At 41.8% G+C, this 22,991-nt stretch overlaps 3 protein-coding genes across 4 annotated transcripts in view; all 3 read left to right on the top strand.

The window, feature by feature from the left end:
* The first annotated feature begins 975 nt into the window (after window positions 1-975).
* On the top strand, window positions 976-8,551 carry LOC118414305 (tryptophan decarboxylase-like). Its single transcript, XM_035818268.1, has 9 exons — window positions 976-1,142; window positions 4,090-4,345; window positions 5,185-5,334; window positions 5,693-5,876; window positions 6,069-6,225; window positions 6,594-6,810; window positions 7,136-7,304; window positions 7,544-7,650; window positions 7,998-8,551. The coding sequence occupies exons 2-9, from the start codon at window positions 4,093-4,095 to the stop codon at window positions 8,270-8,272; spliced, it is 1,512 nt and encodes a 503-aa protein (XP_035674161.1). The 5' UTR covers window positions 976-1,142; window positions 4,090-4,092; the 3' UTR covers window positions 8,273-8,551.
* A 142-nt stretch (window positions 8,552-8,693) lies between these two features.
* Window positions 8,694-16,496, top strand: LOC118414307 (tryptophan decarboxylase-like). 2 transcript variants are annotated; one of them, XM_035818272.1, is made up of 12 exons: window positions 8,694-9,675; window positions 9,855-10,086; window positions 10,374-10,523; window positions 10,731-10,914; window positions 11,049-11,205; window positions 11,399-11,615; window positions 11,771-11,939; window positions 12,267-12,373; window positions 12,545-14,454; window positions 15,462-15,524; window positions 16,113-16,241; window positions 16,341-16,496. In XM_035818272.1, exons 2-9 carry the CDS (start codon window positions 9,858-9,860, stop codon window positions 12,829-12,831), a joined length of 1,500 nt encoding a protein of 499 aa, XP_035674165.1. In that variant the 5' UTR covers window positions 8,694-9,675; window positions 9,855-9,857; the 3' UTR covers window positions 12,832-14,454; window positions 15,462-15,524; window positions 16,113-16,241; window positions 16,341-16,496. The 2 variants fall into 2 exon arrangements, with proteins under 2 accessions (XP_035674165.1, XP_035674164.1); XM_035818271.1 differs by having other exon boundaries at window positions 8,694-9,679.
* A 718-nt stretch (window positions 16,497-17,214) lies between these two features.
* Window positions 17,215-22,991, top strand: part of LOC118413601 (von Willebrand factor-like) — a gene marked incomplete in the record, with an annotated part of 15,291 nt that continues 9,514 nt past the window's right edge. The window contains 11 exon segments of the mRNA XM_035817128.1: window positions 17,215-17,367; window positions 17,820-18,021; window positions 18,280-18,644; window positions 19,132-19,425; window positions 19,605-19,637; window positions 19,946-20,205; window positions 20,443-20,571; window positions 20,919-21,064; window positions 21,409-21,541; window positions 22,005-22,140; window positions 22,383-22,569. Coding sequence (XP_035673021.1) covers window positions 18,014-18,021; window positions 18,280-18,644; window positions 19,132-19,425; window positions 19,605-19,637; window positions 19,946-20,205; window positions 20,443-20,571; window positions 20,919-21,064; window positions 21,409-21,541; window positions 22,005-22,140; window positions 22,383-22,569 — 1,691 coding nt within the window.

The following is a 22,991-nucleotide window of genomic DNA, read 5'->3' as shown; positions in this document are numbered from 1 at the left end:
CCTTGCCGTAATTTATTTGTGATAAGTAAATACCAGTAAGTCAATTCTAATGTAGTGTCCTGCTCCAGTGAGTCAATGCCAATGTATTTAAGCCGGTTTGACTGCTTGACTGCCATGTTTTAGACAATGTTACTTGTTTTTCGAAACCATATATACAATGTAACTTTTTCGCCAAACGTTTCTTTTTATTCACGCGCTCGCATCAGTTTCGAGTCTTCCATGGGATGTCATGAACATAATCGAATCAACATGGCCTAACCCAATTTATGGATGTCCCACAAAATAGATCAATTCTACCGTCAGGTGTTCTCAAAGAAGACCTTCATAACGTCCGTTGCTATCTAGCCGGTCTGGAGTGTGTTTAACTAATTAGTCGACTCTAGGCCTAGGAGACCTACCAACCATACACTATTATTGTTATGACCAGGTGCGTCAACGTTTGAAATGGGTTTAGAAACTCAGTGGGCCTTGTGCAACAGTTTATAAACAAAAGAAATACGAAATGATAATGCATTTGTACAAAGATCCTAAAAAGTGGTTGTCATTTACATGAAGGTTTCATTTCTGGAGAATATCTTCAACTTTTAGATATCGATAGATTCCACTACAGGACCCCACTTTTTCAAGCATGGATGATGGACAGTGTAGTCAGGCCTACGATGAGCATATAGTGTGGCAGAAAGTATGCATGGTTGTCAGCCATTATGCTGACTTGCATAAAAGAAATGAACATCACACACGCACACTCACACACACGCGCGCGCACACACACCGTGACACCGTGGCGCACAGACATAACTATACAAGCTCGCACTGCTCGCACACTTACCGAGTGGCAGACAAACTAATGAAGAAGAAGACGACAAACTAACTTACTATAAAAGCCTATCATTGCTTGCCCCATCCTACGATTTTCGATTCCCTGGAGTGTCTCCTGTGTCAATTCATTTAGGGGCCATTGAACCCCCATTCATACCCTCAGGGGCCCCAGAAAGAGAAGCCTGGCAGGGCTCGACCTACATTTGAACCCTTTTGTTTACCACACGACCTTTGGACGGTTGACTACGGTATCCTGCAACACGGTATCCTGCAATACATTCAGGCATTGGCACTACGTACAGCTACGAGAGGACCAACTGAAGGTACCGGTACGGTGGTAGTTTAGCCTACATGATTGTATCTCGTGCTCTTATGACAGAGAGCGAGGCTATTGACACACCCAGTGTGTCAATAGCCTAACAGGCTATTGACACACTGAGTGTGTCGATAGCCTGTTTAGGCTATTGGCACACTGAGTGTGTCGATAGCCTGTTAGGCTATTGACACACCCAGTGATAGAAACCACTAAAATGAGGAAATCTTACGATTATATTTGACAATCAACACTCTGAAAAATACAAATGGCATCCTGTGTCCATTATCAACCCAAAATACGATCTTTTTCACGTGTTTACGGCACAATTTTAAACATCGGAATCTGCTATCATATAGGGTGCTAGTTTTACTGTCACCGCATGTGATCATGGCAGCCATGTTGGATCGGTAAGGAACACGTTTTCAGCTGTGTTTACCGACGAATTCCTGCCATATTGGAGAATTTTCGGCCTCAAAACTTATATCACTAAGGAAGCGAAGTTATAGTTGTTGTTTTACCTCCATTATTTTTAATGTGAAAGAAATATTCTTCCGAGTCGCTGCCGATAGCGCCGGAACCACACGGCCGAAAATTATGACATGTTTCGTGGTCAGTGTTATTTTTGGTTTATATTGTTAACAGAAACTTTAAAAGTTGTTTATATATAAAATATTCTTATATCAAATGGATGTTTAAAAAGGGACAAGAAAAATTTAAAAAAAAAAAAATTTAAAAAACTCCGGCGCGGACTCGAACCGGGTTGGAACTGGTATCATGAATTCCCGGGTCAACGCTCTACCCACTACGCTACGTCATGTAAGGGTAGTGGTAGTGTGGTAGCTGGTTTCGATGGCGTCCCTTACATGGAGTTCGTGCGATTAGCTGCCGATGTTAGTTCGTACACACAAAACCCAAGAAAAACACGAGGAGTCGGTGCTACGTCGGTACTTCTTTGTTCACTCTCTCTCTCTGATCTTAACTCTCTCCAATCTCTTCTTCAATTTATTTCCAACTTTTATAGGTAAACGTTATTTCATCTCCCCAAAAAATCTCATCCTTGAACATGGCTTCAAAACATTTCCCCCTCTAACCGATATGGAAACTTAGTTCTTTTAAAGCAACTTCTACTACACGGTTTCTGGTTATCTCTACCGAAGCTAACGTACATGTAAATCATTGCTAGCTCTCTAAATCTGTTAATGTGAAACTTATGAACTTTCCCTTAATTCCGCTATGGTTGCTTCTATTGGCGCATAGCCAAGATAACCTCCCAACTTCACTCTGGCGACAAGCCAACAACCCAAGTCATAGCTAGGGGACCCAAGGCCTTGCAAGACATTTCTCTTAACACAATCAGTCAATCTTGACCCTGAATTTATCAATCTTGAAGGCTGTATTATTAGGTATCCAGATGTAGGGCATAACTTGAATACGTCCGTTCATTCCAAGATTCAAAGATTCCAATGTCTAATCTTCCGAACAATGTCTAATCAACTATTGCTTGTGTAAAATATTGCCGGAAAGGCATGTTACAAGCTCTGATTGGCTGACTGGCATCTCGGTGTGTCAATAGCCTGTTTGGCTATTGGCACACTGAGTGTGTCAATAGCCACAGCGTATGAGAGCGAGAGCTATTATGTCATCTCGCAGTTTACGTAGGTGTATTGTGCTGAATCATGATGATGGTCAAAAATCCGTCGCGGTCATTCGGTGTTCAAAACAACAATGGGTCCATTTGGATTTTGCATCGCTTGCCAATTTTTGCACTTCGAAATCGCAGCTAGTCCATAGTGGCAGTGTTCTTTGAAATGTCCAGTCTGTAGCTGTGTGTGTGACCTATTCATGATGTTTCATGCTGTACAAGTCAACTACATGGTGGCACAGTTGCACACTGACTTGACCATCTACTTTATATCAATTTTGATGTCGACTGTGATTTAACCGCCTTGAGTCCTTGGATAGATGATAAGTGATGCATCGAAGGTAGTCCTTCGTGGTTTGTTGGTGTACTCGTAACGATCGGGGATGTGTGACCTCATGTTACTCTCTAAGCAGAGCCAGAGGCAGTGATGCGGAAAATCGTGACCTTTTCCTTGTGTCAACTATCCCCACCAACAATAGCTGACAAAAAATGACGGCATATATAGGAACAGGTCATGATTTTCCCCATCAACCTCTGCTTGGAGAGTAACCTCATGTGGCTTGTGTAATGAAGGAAGTTCGGAACTGGTGTCGTAGAAAATGATCACAGACACACAAGATCTGCCGTGGCCGGGAAACGATCTTTATTCTTCTCTGTCACATCATGACTGTCTCTGTGTCCCCTCTCTCCGAACTCACCCCTCATCCCTGGTGTTCCTTCTTTTTATCTCTTAGCTGGGTGCTGACGTAAACAAAACAAATTCTTCCCACATGTACTCGACAGGTCATTAATTAACTGTGGTCGCCCCTTTGTTCTTCCTTATCTGATCTACTGGTCAGCTAAAATACAAGATGTTTATCTGTTTCTGTTAATTTCCGAGAAACCTTCCCAAGAATCATTTTAAACAGATGTTGTCAATATGGGCTCTATTACACTTGCAATGAACACAGGCGTCCACACCTCGCACATTGTGGTCGTCAGTTGACAGGACTGCTGTTCTTGCCATCTGTTCCTGTGGCGTCTGGCCTATTGCGTAGCCGCTTGAGACATGGGTGATCATACTTTAAGTTTTATTGCAAGTTCTTGCCCGAGGGCTAATTGCAAGTGACAAAAAATACCATTCAGGCTGTCCTATCAGCAGCATGCAGGGGATTCCAAACCGCCATATGGATAAAATATTGTGCCAAGATCTGTAATATGTTATGAAACGATTAACCATTATACATATTTGGATAACAATTTGAATGGGTTGCTTGTTTTCGACAAAGGAAATTTATCTAAGAAAACGCAACTTGCGTGATTTTTTTTTCAGATAATGGCACAATCAAATGGTAACAAGGAGTCGGCCGAAGATGACAACCTCTGTCAGATGTTAGCAGACCTGAAAGTGAGGACATCGGCTTTAGAGGTCCAGGGGGCTGAGCGGGATTCCATGACTAAAACGACCGCAGAGTTGCTGAAGGCGTATGACGATAACTTGTTAAAACTGACGTGTGGTCCGGTCATGAGGACGGACAGGGAAAGTTCTGAAGTTATGGATGAAATCAGTGAAAATCCAGTTGACTTTGGTGAGATAATGTTATGAATAGTATACCAGTATTTACGTGGTCTTTTAGTCAGAGCAGAGTACTGGATAGAATAGCTGTTATTTTGAAACCTGGGAGCTCAAAAATCTAGTCTAATCTGTGCAAGAATAGACTGCGGAGTGTAGTGCGTGCCTTCGTGCCTTTAACGCAGAGTGTTTGTCATGCCGGATGTCTGCTAGTTCCAGAACCAGTTCCTTTCAGTTGACTAATCTTTTACGAATCGACAAAACAGCTACGTTTATCTGAAATATCCTCCGCAATTATCGCCTGGTGCACGTCCATCTTGACAGGACATCCGGCCATCCACCTGATTTCGAACATGAGAAGAGTAAGGCGTTGAAAACTTGAATGAATGGTAACCATACATTTGGCCTCCTTCTCAGACGTTTAGCAGCGATGGCCATTCGGAAGCACACTAACTTGGCATACTTCCCGTGACACTGTGGTAGATATGGTAAAATTTGTATAAACTTGTAAATTGAGGCATAAGTTGTTATGTTGAAATTCAAATCAGCCCCCCCCCAAAAAAAGGCAACGCCTCTAGAAGTCTGCAAGGAGGATAAGAATGCATTCTCGTATTACTATTAATTGATTTATTTGCAAAATCTATTATCTACTATTAATGACACACGCATGCAAAAGTCAGAGTATCCGGCCGTTTAACGAAATTAACGATTCGATGTTGACTAAACAGATACTAGTAGTAATTCGATAAACTGATTCTGTCCTGATAGATTTGGATCGAGTAACGTTTATCAGCAAAATGTGATCAACGTAAATGTGTGTTGTTAAGTCCATGTCCATTGTATCTGTCTGTACAGATTTGGTAGTAAAGGACTTCAAAGACCGTTTGGTAAGTGCCGGAGTCAACAATGGTCATCCCACCTTCTTTGGGTTTATCAACGCCGGCGGTGGAACATACCCCGCATCGCTGGGCGCCTTCGTTCCTGCAGCTTTAGCAACATACTCAGGTGTGTACAGAACGATACACATGGAATAACTTAGAATTCAGTTGGGAGGAACAATGTTGATCCCTTTATTATTATGTCCTTCCCAATGCACGTTCTCTGCATAAGTCAAACGTACTTAGCCACCACCATGTAACCACATACCCAGTGTCTCATGTGCATGTTACCCCTTAGAGTCCATTCTAAGACACCGCACGGGTGTTTGTTGCCTGTTTAGAATTTATTTTAAATCTTTGTAATATTCTATAATAATGTATTTGATGGTTTCAAAGGTTTTTGAAAGTTGGTCACACTTTCCTTCCTTTCGAATTGTTGAAGTTGAAAGATGGGAATACTGTGTAATATGTTTTTGAAAGAACAGGGGCTCATTTGGGGAATGCAGAAGCGGTCCAGATGGAAAACAGGCTGATCAAATGGGTGGCAGACCTGTTCGGCTACCCCGCAGGGCATGCTGGGAACATTTCATCAGGAGGTTCTCTCGCCACTCTCACGACGTTAGCTGTCGCACGGGACAGCAGGGAGCTGAAGGCAGCAGACTTTCACAGGTAGATATTTGGTTTGATTTTGCTCACGTTGTATACGCTATGGCTTAAAACATGTGAGTTATAATAGATAATAATAATGCCAGTTTTCATAGAACCTATCTGGCAAACGATTACCCAGAATTACAACGGTTGCACCACCAAGAACAGATGAAGAAACTTAAATGTCTTTGTTGTTTCTCCGGATCTCCACAGATGTGTGGTTTATTGTAGCGAGTTCACCCATTATGCTGTGCAGAAGGGACTTCGGGCCGTTGGTATGCGGGAAGCCATTCTGAGGAACACTCCAGTGGACAAGGCGTTAAAGATGACAGCAGCGGCTCTTGAAAGGCAGATCAATGAAGATAAAGAAGTGAGACAATTCCTTACACGCTAAATACAAACTTTGATCATGTTTTTATTCGCATCCAGAATCCATTCTCCTACGCAGAGGGACCCACAGTCGTGTCCAAACTCCTTGGGGTCAGCTAGCCGTTGGGGACCTTGCGTAGGAGGATGCCAGAATCTAGTTCAAGATTTGGATTGAAGACAAATGCCGTTTACTTTATTTGTTAAATCCATCGTATTGTATCCTAAAGTAACGTTATTACTTTGATGTGGTAGGGGACTGAGAACAATATATGAGTATACGCTTTTTTACACAATTAAACCATACGTTACGTTATATAAAATTTTGCGGAACAGAACTTTCTTCATAGGAATTGCCAATTTCCTACTCAGGCCGGTTTGCTGCCCTTCCTGGTGGTAGCAACTGTGGGCACCACGCTGACCGGAAGTGTGGATCCAGTGAACGACATCGCCGATGTGTGTGACCGTCACCAACTCTGGCTGCACGTTGATGCCGCGTATGGAGGCTTCTTCGCTCTGTGTGACGAGATGAAACAGTTGTTTTCTGGTGTGGAGCGGAGCGATTCAATCGTGGTTAATCCACACAAAGGTGTGTATGGGAAATCTAGGCGAAATGATGAAATCATGTTATCCAGAGGCAGAAGTCGATACTTGAAGTGAAAACTGGTGTGGTTGTGGTCATTTTACCAACTTTTCCAATCCATTATTGTCAGGTCTTTTCCTACCTAGTGATGTCGTTGAGGTGAATCACATCCACATAAAGGTGTAGAAATAGGATGTAAATTTCAAATCTGAGTACGTTGAGGCCTAGGGTTTAAAATCATCGTCTACGAGGTCCGAATACATTCAACATGTAGTTTAAATACCATGTGCTGTATTGAAGCCCTAACTTCATTTTCTTTTTTTCTTTTCAGGACTATTCACATCTGGCGGTGTCGGAGTTCTTGTGGTGAAAGAAGGAGAGAAGCTCCAACAGTGCTGCTCCTTGGAGCAAACATTCAACTTCTTTAAAGGACACTCGATATTTTCTGCTGAGAATGTGTCTCCGTCCGAACTTTCCTTCGAATTGACCAGGCCATTCAGGTAAAACGGGTTCGCTATCACAAGGAGGCTAAGAAAATATTTTCACGATAAACGTAGAATCTTTGCACCAATATCATTTACTCATCAGACTTTCGATTTCAAATAGACAAAGGTTCAGGAAGATACGATGAAGCAAGAAGCTTGGGTGAAGAAAATGAATTTTACTGATTTGGTATCAAATCTCATATTACGGATGCATGTACAGGTATGTCGTTCATCATTTCAATGGTTCCCCATAGAGGTGCTCAGATGTGGCTTCCGCTGAAAGTGTTTGGCGTCGGCGTTTTCCGCACGGCCCTGGAAGAGAAACTCCTGCTGGCACGTTACTTCCACAGAAAGCTAAAAGGTGAACAGTTGACGTCTTGAATTATCATAACATTGGGCGATGAGGGCAGGGGAGCCGCTATATTTTATCCGTTCTTTGTCTATATCTAGTCATTTCAATTACTTTTAATACCAAATACCTCCGGCATCTAATGCCATAAATACTAATAATACCCATTCAATCAAACAATCTATACAAGGAGGTCAAACTCCTTTGGTGGCCAAAGTCTTTGGAAGCAAACAGTCATAACAAAACAGCATCTCTTTTACGAAGGTGAAAACAAGATACTAATTATCTGCTAATCTGCTTTTCTTTTCATTCTGACGTTATTCCTCATTATCATTTTCAATCTTAAACACTGACTACAGAAACAGGTGAGTTTGAGCTGCCACTGGAGCCGGAGTTGTCCGTGGTCGTGTTTCGTGCTACAGTGCCACCTGGCGTCGACATCAACAACTTCAACCAGCAGCTACTGGACGACCTGATTTCTGATGGGAAAATCTTCATTACTCCTGCTGTATTCAGCGATCAGTATTACCTACGTGTCTGTGTTCTGTGCTTTAAGACACACATTGAGCATATAGATATGTGCTTCTCTTTGATCGTAGAGAAACGCGGTCATCTTTGGAAGTCGTCTCGTTGATGCCCATGGCAAAATAATTGCACAAACATACTGGTTTAGACGGGGCATATATGTCTGCGTTGTTTTAGCCCTTTTCCTTTCATCGTGACTGAGATTGGATAACTACATTTGTATGCTAATTGTATCAAACAACCGATAGTAGGCACATTCAAGTCTGTATTCCTATGTGATAATATATACTTGTAGAAATGATATAATCCCGATGAATTGGCAACTCTCAGATCGATACCAGACCATATGGCTGAAGAATCAAAAGTAAAACTATATTATTTGGACCTTTATGCGTTTTATGGTGACTTTGTATTTAACATTATATCTGTTTACATTAGGTAAAATAGTCAGGAACACCGGAGTACTGCCGGTCTCAGAAAATGATCGTAGATAAGACTGACAGGTATTGTTTTGTCCACGATTGCTATACATAAAAGTGTGATAAGAAAAATATCTATCACGAATATAGATAAACAGCCAACAAGTTCCTTCATATAATCCATACATGTGCATTACAACGTTAAGTTAAACTTTCCGCGCCTGGAGTTGTACAATGGGGTGTGGCAAAGAGCTAAAAGGATACGTCGTGGCCGGTGGAATGGAAAGGCTCAAAGTGGAATGGAAAGGCTCACAATCGTGGGGAATACACAGGCCTAGGATCTCAACTGAGGTTTGGTATGATGTAGATGACAGTAGCGTAGACACGAAGTCTTGATCCACTGAGTTTGTAACTTGAACGTTAACTAATTGAGTTCGGAGACCTCGCATATCCTTGAAATATTATGATTATGCAAATAGCTTTCTCATCTACATTATCGATGCTTTCTTATTGCATGACTAGTATCTGTTAATCTTATACCTGCCACAAACTACATATTTGAGTTCCATAATGGAAAACACTGTAAATGTTTCCTCGATGAATATGCAAATCAAATCTCAATTTTCATCATTTACACTTAACTTCATTATGTGCATCTCTGTCTAAGCTACATGCAAACTAAATATCATGGAAATCCATCGTACCTTTATTCCGTTATTGTAAGATTTTGACAAAAACGCCCCTGCAATTCCAGAGCAAATTGCTATGGGGCCCAAACATACACCACTTCTTCCGCACATCACAAGCTACTAGTACCTGCCACACTCTAAAAATACCACAACAAGTACAGGTCAAATTATACAGAAAACGGAAATTTTGCTGCATTACTAAAAGGTAATGCGTCACAATAACAACCCTACGACCAGATTTTGTGTTTCTCCTTGCCAGTAACCCGACGCCTGGGTCACCGTTTGTCCCATTACCCATGACCTTTGTGCTTTAACTGAGGGTCAAAGTACATTTCCGCATCCACAGACCGACTGGTGGATTTCTTGACAGCAGCCTTGACACTAGTACAAAAACTTGACAGTCGGTAGGTTGGTACGGTACCGTTGGTATAGTACAGGCTATTTCACATGTAAGTGCAATATCATAAAGCTGATCAAAACAGGGGAAGCCGCGTTTTTTTAATTTTCCTGTCCTCTTGTGTGTAGCCTTAATCGACATGTTGCGGGAGAAACATGTGACTAATCGAGACTATTTTCTCTCCAGGCAATGGCAGGTGCAAATCACAACCTTCGTCAGAGGCTAGCAGACCTGAAAACAAAGACCTCTGTTTTGGAAGTTCAAGAGGTCGATCGCGATGCCATGACTAAAAAGACCGTACAGTTGATTAACGCGTATGATGACAATGTAACAAAATTAACCTACGGACCGATCAAGATGTTGGACAAGGGAAGCCTTGAAACTAGGGATGACATCAGTGAAAACCCAGTTGATTTTGGTGAGAGAAAAAATGAATACAGTTTCCTTTAGTTTAAACAAGTATTTGTAACGTTTAATAGTAAAGAGAGAAGATTGATGACTGTATCAGAAGACTGTTTGTCAAAGTACCCGACTGTTTGGCCAAAGTCCAGGGTTGCCGATAACTGAACACGACTTTACTAGTAATTAGCGTATTGTATTGATACAACATTGAGGCAAGCAGGGATGTATTTCGTACATGCAATAAGATAAGAATGATAGCAAATTGATATTGCCAACAGCTTCTCTCCATTTATGCCTGCACAGACTCCGTTATGCAAGACCTCAACGATCGTTTGGTAAGAGCCGGAGTCATCCCAGGCCACCCGATGTTCCTCGGGTTTATTCCGTCTGGCCATGGGACCTATCCCGCAGCCCTGGGTGGTTTCCTTCCTGCAGCCTTCACTACGTACTCAGGTGTGTACATAACCTTGTGGCCTGGAGACGTTACACTCAAGCAGTAGCAGGTGTTGTTTACCTTCCTGACTTTCACCCATCAACGCATTGAATACCCAAAATACCAAAATAGCAGATCAATGGCCATTAACTGTTCTATTTCTTATTACTTGTGGGACGGGGGTGGAAATGAAAATAAGATAATTTATGTTTGAATAAACACCACAGTGGTCCATTTGGAGAGCCCAGCAGCGGTCCAGATGGAAAACAGGCTGATCAAATGGGTGGCAGACCTGTTCGGCTATCCCGCAGGGCATGCTGGGAACATTTCATCAGGAGGTTCTCTCGCCACTCTCACGGCGTTAGCTGTCGCACGGGACAGCAGGGAGCTGAAGGCAGCAGACTTTCACAGGTAGATATTTGGTTTTGGTTATGTTATCTAAGCTATAGCTTAAAACATGTGTATCATGATAGTGTCATTATGGCAACGGTTGCACCACTAAGAACAGATCAAGAAACTTAGATGTCTTCGATGTTTCTCCACAGATGTGTGGTTTATTGTAGCGAGTTCACCCATTATGCTGTGCAGAAGGGACTTCGGGCCGTTGGGATGCGGGAAGCCATTATGAAGACACCTCCAGTGGACAAGGAGTTAAAAATGACAGCAGCGGCTCTTGAAAGGCAGATCAATGACGACAAGAAAGTGAGACAATTCATGGATAGGAAATTCTAACTGAAGACTTCTCTTTGTTCATCCAAGATCTCTACATATTGCTTTATTGCCCGTAGTCATAATGGTCTGTTAGTGGCACTACTTTATCCCTTATCACAACACAATGCAGTGTCGAGGCGACGTTTGCTGACAGTACAAACTGTTACTTTATTATATCAATCAGGCCGGCTTGTTGCCCTTTCTGGTGGTGGCAACTGTAGGCACCACGCTGACCGGAAGTGTTGATCCTTTGAACGACATCGCCGATGTGTGTGACCGTCACCAACTCTGGCTCCACGTCGATGCCGCGTATGGAGGCTTCTTCGCTCTGTGTGATGAGGTGAAACAGCTGTTTGTTGGTGTGGAGCGGAGCGATTCAATCGTGGTCAATCCACACAAAGGTTTGTCGGAATAATGTAGGAATCATGCAATCATTTTATCCACAAGTCACTATTTTTAGTGAAAGGTATTGTTTGAATTTGTTGTAAAATAGAAATAGTTTAATTCATGGTCTTACGACGTAGTCTACGGTTATGTCACTAACTTGTATCCTCAGGGCTTTTTCTTCCTAGTGGTGTCGGGGTTCTTGTTGTGAAAGATGGAAAGAAGCTCCAAGAGTGTTGCTTCTCGGAGCAAACATCTAGCGTGTTCAAGGGGATGCAGTTCTTTTCAGCTGATCATCTGTCTCCATGTGAGCTGTCCTTTGAACTGACCAGGTCATTCAGGTGAAATGTCTTCGGTACTTGATAACGACAAATAAAAATCGCATTTCCTTTCCTTTGCTAACTGACATTTCCTTCCCCATGGGCATTGAAGTTTCAATTTTAACATTGTCGTCTACGATACAGTTTTGTTCTTGACAGTCGTCAGTTATCGTTTTTTAGATACTTAAATTTGCTATTCGTTTCGGCTAAAAATGACACCAGCATAACGTATATGGGGTTTCATTGGTAAACGTAGAAATTGCAGCCAGTCTATCTATCAATCCTTGAAGTTTATTTTTTAACGGAAACTCATTAAGGCTTGTCTCATTCCTTACCTGTTCCTTCCAGAGGTGCTCAGATGTGGCTTCCGCTGAAAATGTTTGGTGTTGGAGTTTTCCGTGCGGCCCTGGAAGAGAAACTCCTACTGGCACGTTACTTCTACGGGAAGCTGAAAGGTACAAATTGACCATTTTGTCTCAATGCTTGGGACGGGTATTCTGGTGTCTGTAATTACTAAAACCAATTCCTGCACGTCTTGTAGATTTACATCTCCGTCTGGACTTCATCCGTCTTTTGTTGATTTTATTCCCAAATGTAACCAAATAGTCATTTTTATCAATCAATAGAGACTGGTGAATTCGAGCTACCGTTGGAGCCGGAGGTGTCCGTGGTCGTGTTTCGTGCTACAGCACCACCTGGCGTCGACATCAACAACTTCAACCAACAGCTACTGAACGACCTGGTGTCTGATGGGAAAATCTTCATGACGCCTGCTGAACTTTACGGCCAGTTCTACCTGCGTGTCTGTGTCCTGTGCTTCAGGACCCACATTGAGCATATTGAACTATGCTTGGCTTTGATCCGGGAGAAGCGTGGCCATCTTTGGGGGTCCTTTCAAAGCAATGCTTTATAATAGGGCAAATCAGCAATATCATAACAGTTAAAGACTGCCCAGTAGTGCTATGTTTTCAAACATGGATAAATTGTCGTTCTCTTGAACTTTGATTAATAATTAGTAATCAGATAACTAGCACTGACTGGCAGTTATATTACTCAATTGTGAATAATGGCCTCGTCATATCGAAGAATTGCCAACTGCCGCGACAAGACAGGTTGCCGTCTGACTGTCTGAAACTAAGTAGAATTTTCACACGGGTGTCATGACGTTTCAACAAAATGTCAACCATCAGAAATGATCAATGGCTGAGCACGGCGTCACGTAAGCAACGTGGCACAAGGCGTAGTAAGATTTCCGCTACTCTAACGGAGACACGGAGTTAAGATCGTGCAGCTCACAGTGACTCAGACTCAAGGATCATCATATAAACACTGGAAAGGAAAGCAATACTGTTTGGGGAAATGGTAAGACATGTCAGTCACGGAGAGCCTTCCTTAGCGGAAGCTGGTTCAGCGTCTGAATAGATGCGATAAGAAGTAATGTTACCACGTCATCAGCGTCATAATGCTGACCTACATTCTTCAAGGTCAACTGTACAAATCTTCCACGAGTTCTGTTGGAGTAACGTAAAAGGAACAAGTAGAAGACACAAAAACTCACAAAGCTCATATGGATGAATTCAGAGAGGCAGATTCGTCAGAGTCAGATAAGTCCTGTTTGACACCGAAACGAATGTCATATTTTAAATGTGATACGTTGAAATATGTATCAGGATTACTTTTGAAATTGTCTGATAGTTTTCCAATGTACACATGTAGAGCACTGTTTGATAACTATGATACTGTGTTCTGTATACAGTATTATCTAGAAACTTTACCCGCCCACTTCGCCTTCATGACATCATGGAGTCGAGCGCGGTAGTGCTTGATTGTGTCACTTGTGCAGGAAGAAAAGTTTGCACAAAGAAAAAAAATCGCAATAACATACACAAATATCACAAGAATCAAAGTTTGGATCAGTGTTTGGAAATCATTTCTTTCAAAGGAGTGAAGTGTGCAATACATTAGTGACTTTAGCCCAAGTTACTGACATTTTCTGCGTCCGTCCGTCCGTGCTGATCATACGCACACAGTGGGTGGTATAGACCGTTTGGCGGCAGGAGCTTCCGCACAGGCTCCGAGAACGTACCATGCCACAACAGCATTTTACAAACAGTGAGGACGTCAGTTCTTTATCACAAAAATCAGACACGCACAACTTCCACGCACAAAGGATATGGCTTTCCTCCTATACCAACAGAGCGCATTGATATCTTGTACTTTTCGTGGAAAACGTCTGCCAATGACAGAGTTGACATTTAGTTTTATTTGTAAACTTCTGGTATCATCAGACATCAATAACGCCCCGCTGTCTAGTTGGCGTGCCACCAACTTTTGGCGTACCACCACCAATTTGCATACAATCATATATAAGCAAGCAGAGGGCAGGTCGCAAGCAACACTTACCCATGTTCAACTGAAACCTGCCCGGGTCTAGTTCTGCGGTCCAGAGGACACTGGACTGAAGCTGAGATGATGAAACTGAGCAAAGGGGGTGTGTTCACCCACACGGCAGTCTTTGTCGCAACTATACTAACAGGTAAGCTTCAGTAAGAGGGATTTCTATTTAACTGCGTTTTATGGATTTCGTACCGTTGTCTTCGTCAAAATGAGAAAATTGGGCTTCGTTTTGTTCATCGGCAATTTATGGAACATGCCGCTTCTCACAACAATAAAAGGGACCTCTTCGCTTACAGGGAAGGATTTGAAGTGAGTGTACATGATGGAAACGGTAATGTCAGGCTCCTCTTTTAAATTAAATTACGTCTAAAACTGACTCCGGGGGGTTAGTTGTAACGCACTTCTGGACTACTGCTACAGCTGTGCCGCGATGTTCACCATGGCCTCCTCTTCATGTGCGTGGTTCCAAGCATTGTGCAGAGTGGTACTTCGTTTTGGGGTATGAAGCGTGTTCGGTAACTATCAAGGCAAGACATGGTTATCAATCTCGATTCTTCTCTTGTAAGGTGGTTTCGAAAACTCAAAACGTTCCACTCACTCCGGAACATGTATCACACCATGTTTTGTTCTGCATTCTCTGCGGTTGAAATTGATAACGACTCAGCGAATCAATTAGTGCTTTATCAGTTGAATTCTTGTTTTAAGGTACGTCTTACAAAAAAGTTCTTGAACAAAGGTACATGGCTGTCGGACCACACTTGTCAGACCCAATCCGAACGAGACGAACATGAACAGGACATCCGCCCATTGTTACTTGTTCTGAGGCTTCCTAGTCTCGTTAACAAGACGTGCTGAAGGAAAAGGTGGAAGAACGAGGACCGTTAGGGAATCTAGAACACATGCACACATGGCTTAAATGGCAGGTGGTTCCTTTCTCGTGCCTATATATAGGGCAGAAGTTTCCCTTGTTTCCGTATCGAGAGTCTACTAGACTTCCGTAGTACAAGCAAAATTGATTCTTAAATCTTTACTTATCATCTTGTTTCAGAGACATCTACTTTGGATTTACGCAGCAGACTGGGTTGAATTTTGTCAGTCACTAATTCTCATGACACAGTTTAAGTTATCATATTTTTGTCCTTCTAGCATGCCATGGGTTAGCAGTGAACAGAAACGATGTCAAGTCGGTTGTAAAGAGAGCATCACAAGGTCAGGATGAATTTTGTTGTTATACATTGTTTTCTTCTTCGAAAGCTCTATCAAGTCATTTTTAAATCCAGAACAAACCTTGATAAAAGATCAATATTTTTGGCTCGTCAATATCACAGGCATTCATGATACCTTTCTGCTGCCCTCCTAACTCATTTAAACCTCTTCATATATCAACAGAGATTCGAACAAGACGTCAAAAGCTGACACCCAGCATCATGTTGTTTATTGAAAGATGGTCTAAGAATGGGGGACAAGCCAATATTAAGCAATATTCATTATTCCAGCGGCCTCGAGTGTCAAGGCCCTTTACCCTCATAGCAGCTTGAATATAAAATGGGTCTCTACCTGGCACTTGAGTGTCAGAGGAAAGATGTAACGTTACAGGAAATGTTGATAAAATTTGTCCTCCATCGAGGAATTACAAGTTTTCAGCACTGTGTGTCTACCATATCCATCAATGTAATTCATAACTTTGCTTTCCTGCAACATATAACTGCAGCTTTTTTCATCTTTCCGACTTGTGAAAATTGTTTTTATCATCATTATCTACACTCAAACTGCGCTCGTCCTTCTCCCTCCCTACAGCCGACCCCTGTGATCAGGCCACCTGTGCTCCTGCAGGTGGCTTCTGTAAGGCCATCAGCGACACTCAGTACAGCTGTCGTTGTCTACCAGGATTTGAAGATGTTAACGGAGATGGCAGTATTTGCAGAGGTTGGTTCCACAATCCTTTATCTTAATTTAATGAAGAAATTTAAAGCATATCAAGACTAAGCATAATTGGTATATCCCTGCCTTTTCTCGATCGGTCAGCCCTCCACCCTTCTGGTTCCTGGCAGCCCCCAGCCGACCCCTGTGATCAGGCGACCTGTGCTCCTGCAGGAGGCTTCTGTAAGGCCATCAGCGACACCCAGTACAGCTGCCATTGTCTACCAGGATTTCAAGATGTCAACGGAGATGGAAGTGTTTGCAAAGGTTGTTTCCTCAGTTCTTTCTACTAGTTTGATGAAGAAATTCGAAGCATATCACTACTGTGCAAATAACGTTACACATGTATATTAAACTCATGGGTGCGACGGCCGACATCTTTATGGATATAGTGGGCATTCGCTAAAAAGACTTTTCTGTAACCGAGTTTCGATTGATATCAATGCAATTATGATGCAAAGGGTACGATCATGCGTATGGTTATCTTAAGGTTGTTTCAATTAGTCTTGAAGTTTTTTCAAAGTATCTTGAGATCGATTAAACCAATCTTGAAATTTTGTCAATTAACCTTAACATTCGTCGGTGTAGGTTAGACATCCAGGTAATAAGATACACCAAAAAGTAGTTACTCAAGCAACTGGATATGGTTTTGGAAACGGTCAGACGTTTCAACTGGAATCCACCAGTTTTCGTCAGTAACACTGAACCTTAACATTGTTTTAAACAATCTTGAGTTCGTTTCAAACAGTATTGAGATTTTCAAATAATCCTTGGGTTTTTTGGTTAACATTGCTTTCAAATGATATGGTTTCAAAGAATCTTGAGATTTTTCCAACAATCTTGAAATTTTTCCAACAATCTTGAGATTTTTCAAATAATCTTGAGATTTTTTTCAAATAGTTTTGGGACTGAGCAATTTTTCAGATATTACAGATATCCCATGCATAACAGGTGCATCTTTGCCTCTACTCCTCAGCCCTACGCCCTCCTGGTGCTGCCCGACCCCCAGCTGACCCATGTGCCCGGTCCGACTGTGCCCCTGAGGATCAGGCCAGGTGTGTCCCCCTGGGTACCACCCAGTACCGATGTGAATGTCTGCCCGGATACAGTGGTGATGGAAGAGTCTGTACTGGTAGGTTACGCCCCTATTTCCTGGCACCCTTATGTTCCGACGCCCCTACATATATACAATGTATAACGTTATATATGTTCCAATACCCCCTACCTGAATCCAGGAGTAAATCGTGGCCAACATAGGGATGTCAAAACCTAGAGTTGTCACAGTGTAGAAACTCACCAACCTTTTTGACAGGAGAGTAACGTTACAGCTGTTACAAACTGGGCTGAATTTTACAGCCTCTTTCAGTGCCTGCAAAAACTTGCACAGGAAGAATCTCTCAATTCCTGCTGTTGACTTTGTTGTCTACTACATCAATGCCTACTTAATATGTACAAATTTGTCTGGTCTTGACAATCTAATAGCAACTGTTACAATCATTTTGCACCTAACCCCTCAGCTGCAGCCCACATGAAATATAACATTAGATTGAGTCATGTAACAGCTTTGACGTTAAACTCTTACAGAGCTCTCTTGCAAGACACAGAAGCTAAAAGTGGACCTGGTCTTCCTCCTGGATGGATCAGGCAGCATAGGACTATCCAACTTTCAAAAGCTGAAGGACTTTACATCCCAAGTCATCAACACCTTTGACATCTCCCCCACCCACACCCGGGTCGGAGTGGTACAGTACAGCACATTCCCCAACACTGAGTTTGACATGAACAGGTAACACACACAGAATATTATTTGTTGTTCATCTTTTATTGAACGTTGTTCAACTTTTATTGAAAATGATTCAGTAATACCAAGGAGCTTTTATACTGTATAAATTAAAGCTCCTTCAAGTTGGTATTAAATACCGACTGGTACCATTACACATGTTGTTGAGCGTAGACATTTCAGGAAAAGACAGTGTATGCATGTAACGTTAACTACCAAATTGATATGTTTAACAATATCTTCTGTTTACATATATCTGCCTAGCTACTCTGACAGGTCACATGTTCTATCGGCCATCGAGAGAATTCCTTACAAGAAGGGAAGCACCAATACCGGGAAAGCCATCGATTTTGTTCGCCGGAGAAAATTTAGACCCTCCAATGGTGACCGTGAGGATATCCGCAATGTATTGATTGTCATCACGGATGGAGAGTCGTATGACAGCGTGTTGGACCCAGCCCGACATGCAGCACAAAGTGGAATCACTGTCTATGCAGTGGGCGTTGGGGACGGTGTGAATGATATGACATTAGAACATATTGCTGGGGATCCAAGCCGAATTCTACACGTCTCAGACTTTTCATCACTTGCCACCATTGCACAGGCACTACAGGAGACAGTGTGTGAAGGTCAGTTATATCAAAACATCCAAACAAAATAGGCAGTAGCAACAGGCTTCAGATGACCAATTTTAAGGTAACATGGGAGAAATGTATCAAATTTATATCTTACTACTAGCATTACTTGTGTTTGTTTTCAATGTCATGAATTTATATAATTGCAGTGTTTTCATTTTAATAGTCATTTAGTATTTGATAGAATACAAATGATGCAATGTTTTTTTTTTCATATCAAGTCATATCCTTTGAGGAATGGTCATTTGTTCAAATCTGAAGAAGGCTGTAGACAAAAGTTTAGTTATTGATATTGTGTTGGATCATTGTTTAGCCATCAGCTATGCAATTTCTAGGTATAGTCAGAAACATAGGACTCACATTTTTGAATTCAAATCAATGCAGTTGTTAATCTTGCAGTTTCTTGTTGAGCCAGAACATTACATTGTATAAAGTGTTTATTGACTGCAGGTTTTAATTTTTATGATTGTTCCTCTGTCAGGGCCATACAAGAGTCTTGGCTGCTGGATAGACACTGTGGACCGTGCAGTTGACACTTTAGAAGGGACGGACCAGTTACTGGATAGATTCAACTACCACAAACGTCCAAATGCCATTCACAGGTGCTACCAAGTTGCCTTGAGCCGTGGCTTTACAGTGTTTGCTGTTCAAAATGGAGGGCAGTGTTTCTCTTCCAAAACAGCACAGGACACCTATTGGAAGCATGGACGGTCACTGTCCTGTGGATATGATGGGAAAGGAGGCCCTTGGTCCAACCAAGTCTACCAGATTGTTGGTAAGTCAAGTTTGCTAGTTAGTTACTGACTGGTAGCTGTCTTGGATGTAGTTTTTTTCGTATTTTTGAATTACAATATTATTGAGCAATGAAGCAGTTTGTGTGATAATATTATAATATTAACGTTACATTGATTATGATGACAAAATACAAATTAAAATCTTTCCATCTGTTTGCAGGCATGGACAAAGTCACACCTACACTGCCACCAGGTGAGTCCAAGATGAAAAATTATGAATGATAAAGTAGGTTGGTGATGAGAGGGCTACATATATATGCTGCATAATGTACTGCTGTTATGTGCAAGACTGAAAGGTTTAGGTTGGTAATGCTAAATGTATTGATCACTTAAATAAGGACATTTTGGATTAGAAAATGTGTGCCTTAGCTTTCTGCTTGTGTTATGTCGCAAAGGGTGTAAAAATGTATGGGATAAACTAAGGGAAAAGTGATTTGACAAAATTAGTTTGCTAATCTAATAGTCTATATTTTTTCTGTTTTATAAAAATGTATTATCCAGTGGCCCGTGGTGCATACTGCAGGGCCTATGGTGATCCCCACTATCAAACCTTCGATGGCAGGAACTACGACTTTATGGGCATCTGTACCTACACAATGTCCAAGTACCAGAGCACAGCTAGCAACGACACACTGCAGCCATTCAATGTGGAAGTCAAGAATGAGCATCGAAGAAACAATTTTCATGTGTCATACACTGCAGAAGTGTATGTTGATGTCAGTGGTCATCGCATCACACTGCAGAAGGGAAGAAGGGTCTTGGTGAGACACTGTTACCTTTAATAACGTTATAACGTCACATTGTAGCTGCTGCAGATCATATCACGTACTGACACTCTCAAAGTCTTCCATTTCAAGGAGAAATAGAATGTATGATTTATGAAATTTTCAAAACTTGTTGTTTTTTCTTTTGTATTCTGTACTTTTGTACTATTAGCTTGGCTGCATTTTATAACATCATTCCATGTCCCTCCTTGCTGATGATGTTTAACTGCCCAGGTTGACGGGGTGTTTACCAGGCTGCCGTACAAAGGAGTGGGTTTCACCATCCATCTCCAGGGCCGGCAGGTGGTGGTTGTCATGGACTTTGGGGTCAGAGTCGCTTTCAATGGACTTAACATGGCAGAGGTATGACAGTGGTGATATCCCTGACTGTGTCCTCTTGCATACATATCAAGTAATTTGGCAAGTCAATTAGACATTTATATCACCATTTGACACATTGGAAAGGTTGTATATCATCAATCTATAAGTCTTTATTTCTCAGCATGTACAATTAAGTGAAGGTTTCAATACCAATAATGTATAACGTAACATTAAATCTTCTATTGTCATGATGATTGATGTATGTACCAAAGGCATTAATGGCCCTGTTGAACATTTAGCTTGATTATTGCATTCTTGTCTAAGGGTGTAATCATGGCTGAATACATGATTGTAAATGTTGCACTATGAGGAGGCTTGTGTGTCCACAGGTGTATGTGCCCCCACCCTACATGGGGAAACTTGTGGGGATGTGCCAGGACTTTAACATGGACAAGAGTAATGACCTGCTGAAGGCTGATGGTACACCGGCAGCCAGTGCCACCGACATGGGCAACAGCTGGAACACTGACCTAGAGTATATATGTCAACATGGGCCCTTGAGAATAACGTTATATACAGTGAACATTATGGACTCGATTGTAGACATATTAGGTCACAGTTGGAAACATATTCAACAAGAATGATGGCAGCATGTGCACATTGCTAGATGAAATATGTTTTGAAAAAACATTCAGTTCAGCCTTATTTGCCATCCCCTTGCTGTACATAATACCTACAGTAATTTTATTTAAAGAAAATCCTACTGTATAATGTAAAATGTTGACAGTTTCACATTTATTTTTTGCTATCTACATGCTGTCATTTAGCCATGTGTATGTTCTGCTTCTGTATACAAGTAGTATTTTGTCTCTGGTGCAGGTGTAGGGAGATGGAGGATGAGTATGTGTTCAACTGTCCTGCCAGTATCCAGCGACGTGTGGAGGACAAGTGCAAGGCTCTGCTAGACCCTGACTTGGAGTTCTCTGCCTGCCACTTACTTTTGGATGCCCAGGTACTTTTCTCAAATACCTGTCACTTGCCTGTAGTAAAATATTACTTTTATTTTATTTACTAGAATTTCTTTCAACTACTTCACATCTTCCTTGTGTGTCATCTTAAGCACATGCAAATTGTTCAATCAGAACCTTTGTGCAGATGCTGTTTTATACTAGAATCTGCCACCAATAATGTTTCTTGAAACATGACTGGCTTAGATTAACTTTAATCTGCAGCAATACTTTGTAATGCTGATATTGAATAGAGCCAGAGTCTGTATGTATGAATTAGCTGGACAATTCTTTACTCTCTTGCTTTTTCTTGTCTACAACTTGATAGTGAATGCTGATGCTTGAGGCTATGCATACGTGTAAGTAATATGTCAGAAATGACATTCTTTGGAAACTGCTCTTTGTTACACTTGCATGTGTCCATGTGGTATTTTTTTTTAATGTCACACATTATGGTTCTGTTGACAGATGTACACTGAGAACTGTATGATTGACATGTGTGAAGATGAGAGTGAGGAACATCGGTGCGACAGCTTTGCCACCTTTGCTGAGGACTGTGCAGAACATGGTGTTATCATTGACTGGAGAACTGCAACAGGATGTGGTGAGTACACACAAAGTTTATGGTCATTTAAAGTGGTTCATCATTTGTCAACAACAGAATTAGCATTTTGTCAGCAAAATTAATTGAAAATCATATTGCTTGGCAAGAAAGAAAGAATAAATTGAGGCTCATGGCTCATGTTGATTAAAGGACAGTGTTATGAGAATATCAAAATTATGATAATTTTGACAATGTGTATCTTCATATCTTGACACTCATTGCATGTACATCTGATGTTTCAGACTCCCTTCTGAAGTGTCCAGAAAACAGCACATACAGCACCTGTGTCAGTCCCTGCCAGGCCACCTGCCGTGATAACACCCCTGCAGACTGTGTGGGGGAGCGGTGCCTGGAAGGCTGCCAGTGCAAGGAAGGGTACGTGTTGAGTGGAGAGACCTGTGTTCTGCCGGCTGACTGTGGGTGTTTACTCCCCGATGGACGCTACTATGAGGTAAGATGTCTAGGTTGAAGATTAGGGTCATCCCGAACTGTCAGGAGCCATTTACATAATCGTGCTAGTTATCATTGAAAATCGATGACACCTCAAGATTTGAAAATGGACGCGGTTGTTATGGTCAGGGATTTGGTCCCAATTTTTGGAGGTCGCAGTCGCGTTGGCCAGGTGTACGCTGTACAGAGGTTGCTTAATGCTTATGTCGATGGGGAAAATTTTCGGGAACAAGAAAAAGCGGTCGTAATGGCCAGGTGGTTGCCAGAAAGAGGTGGTCACTTGGGCAAGTTTTACTGTATTGTGTATTGTACTGATGTCAGCATCTTAGTTTTGGAAAGCAACTTTTAAAATGAATTTGATTGAATATGTTGTCACATGTTCTGTCCAAAGATAGGTGACA

Source organism: Branchiostoma floridae, chromosome 4 (genome assembly GCF_000003815.2).
Source record: "Branchiostoma floridae strain S238N-H82 chromosome 4, Bfl_VNyyK, whole genome shotgun sequence".
Taxonomy (NCBI): Eukaryota; Metazoa; Chordata; class Leptocardii; order Amphioxiformes; family Branchiostomatidae; genus Branchiostoma; species Branchiostoma floridae.
This window is presented reverse-complemented; position numbering and strand designations above follow the sequence as displayed.

Coding starts and splice junctions, on each gene's coding strand:
- LOC118414305 (XM_035818268.1), top strand. CDS start 4,093: ATGGCACAATCAAATGGTAACAAGGAGTCGGCCGAAGATGACAACCTC. Junction 6,226..6,593: donor AGATCAATGAAGATAAAGAA/GTGAGACAATTC, acceptor TTTCCTACTCAG/GCCGGTTTGCTGCCCTTCCT. Junction 6,811..7,135: donor CGTGGTTAATCCACACAAAG/GTGTGTATGGGA, acceptor TTTTCTTTTCAG/GACTATTCACATCTGGCGGT.
- LOC118414307 (XM_035818272.1), top strand. CDS start 9,858: ATGGCAGGTGCAAATCACAACCTTCGTCAGAGGCTAGCAGACCTGAAA. Junction 10,524..10,730: donor AGCCTTCACTACGTACTCAG/GTGTGTACATAA, acceptor TAAACACCACAG/TGGTCCATTTGGAGAGCCCA. Junction 10,915..11,048: donor AAGGCAGCAGACTTTCACAG/GTAGATATTTGG, acceptor GTTTCTCCACAG/ATGTGTGGTTTATTGTAGCG.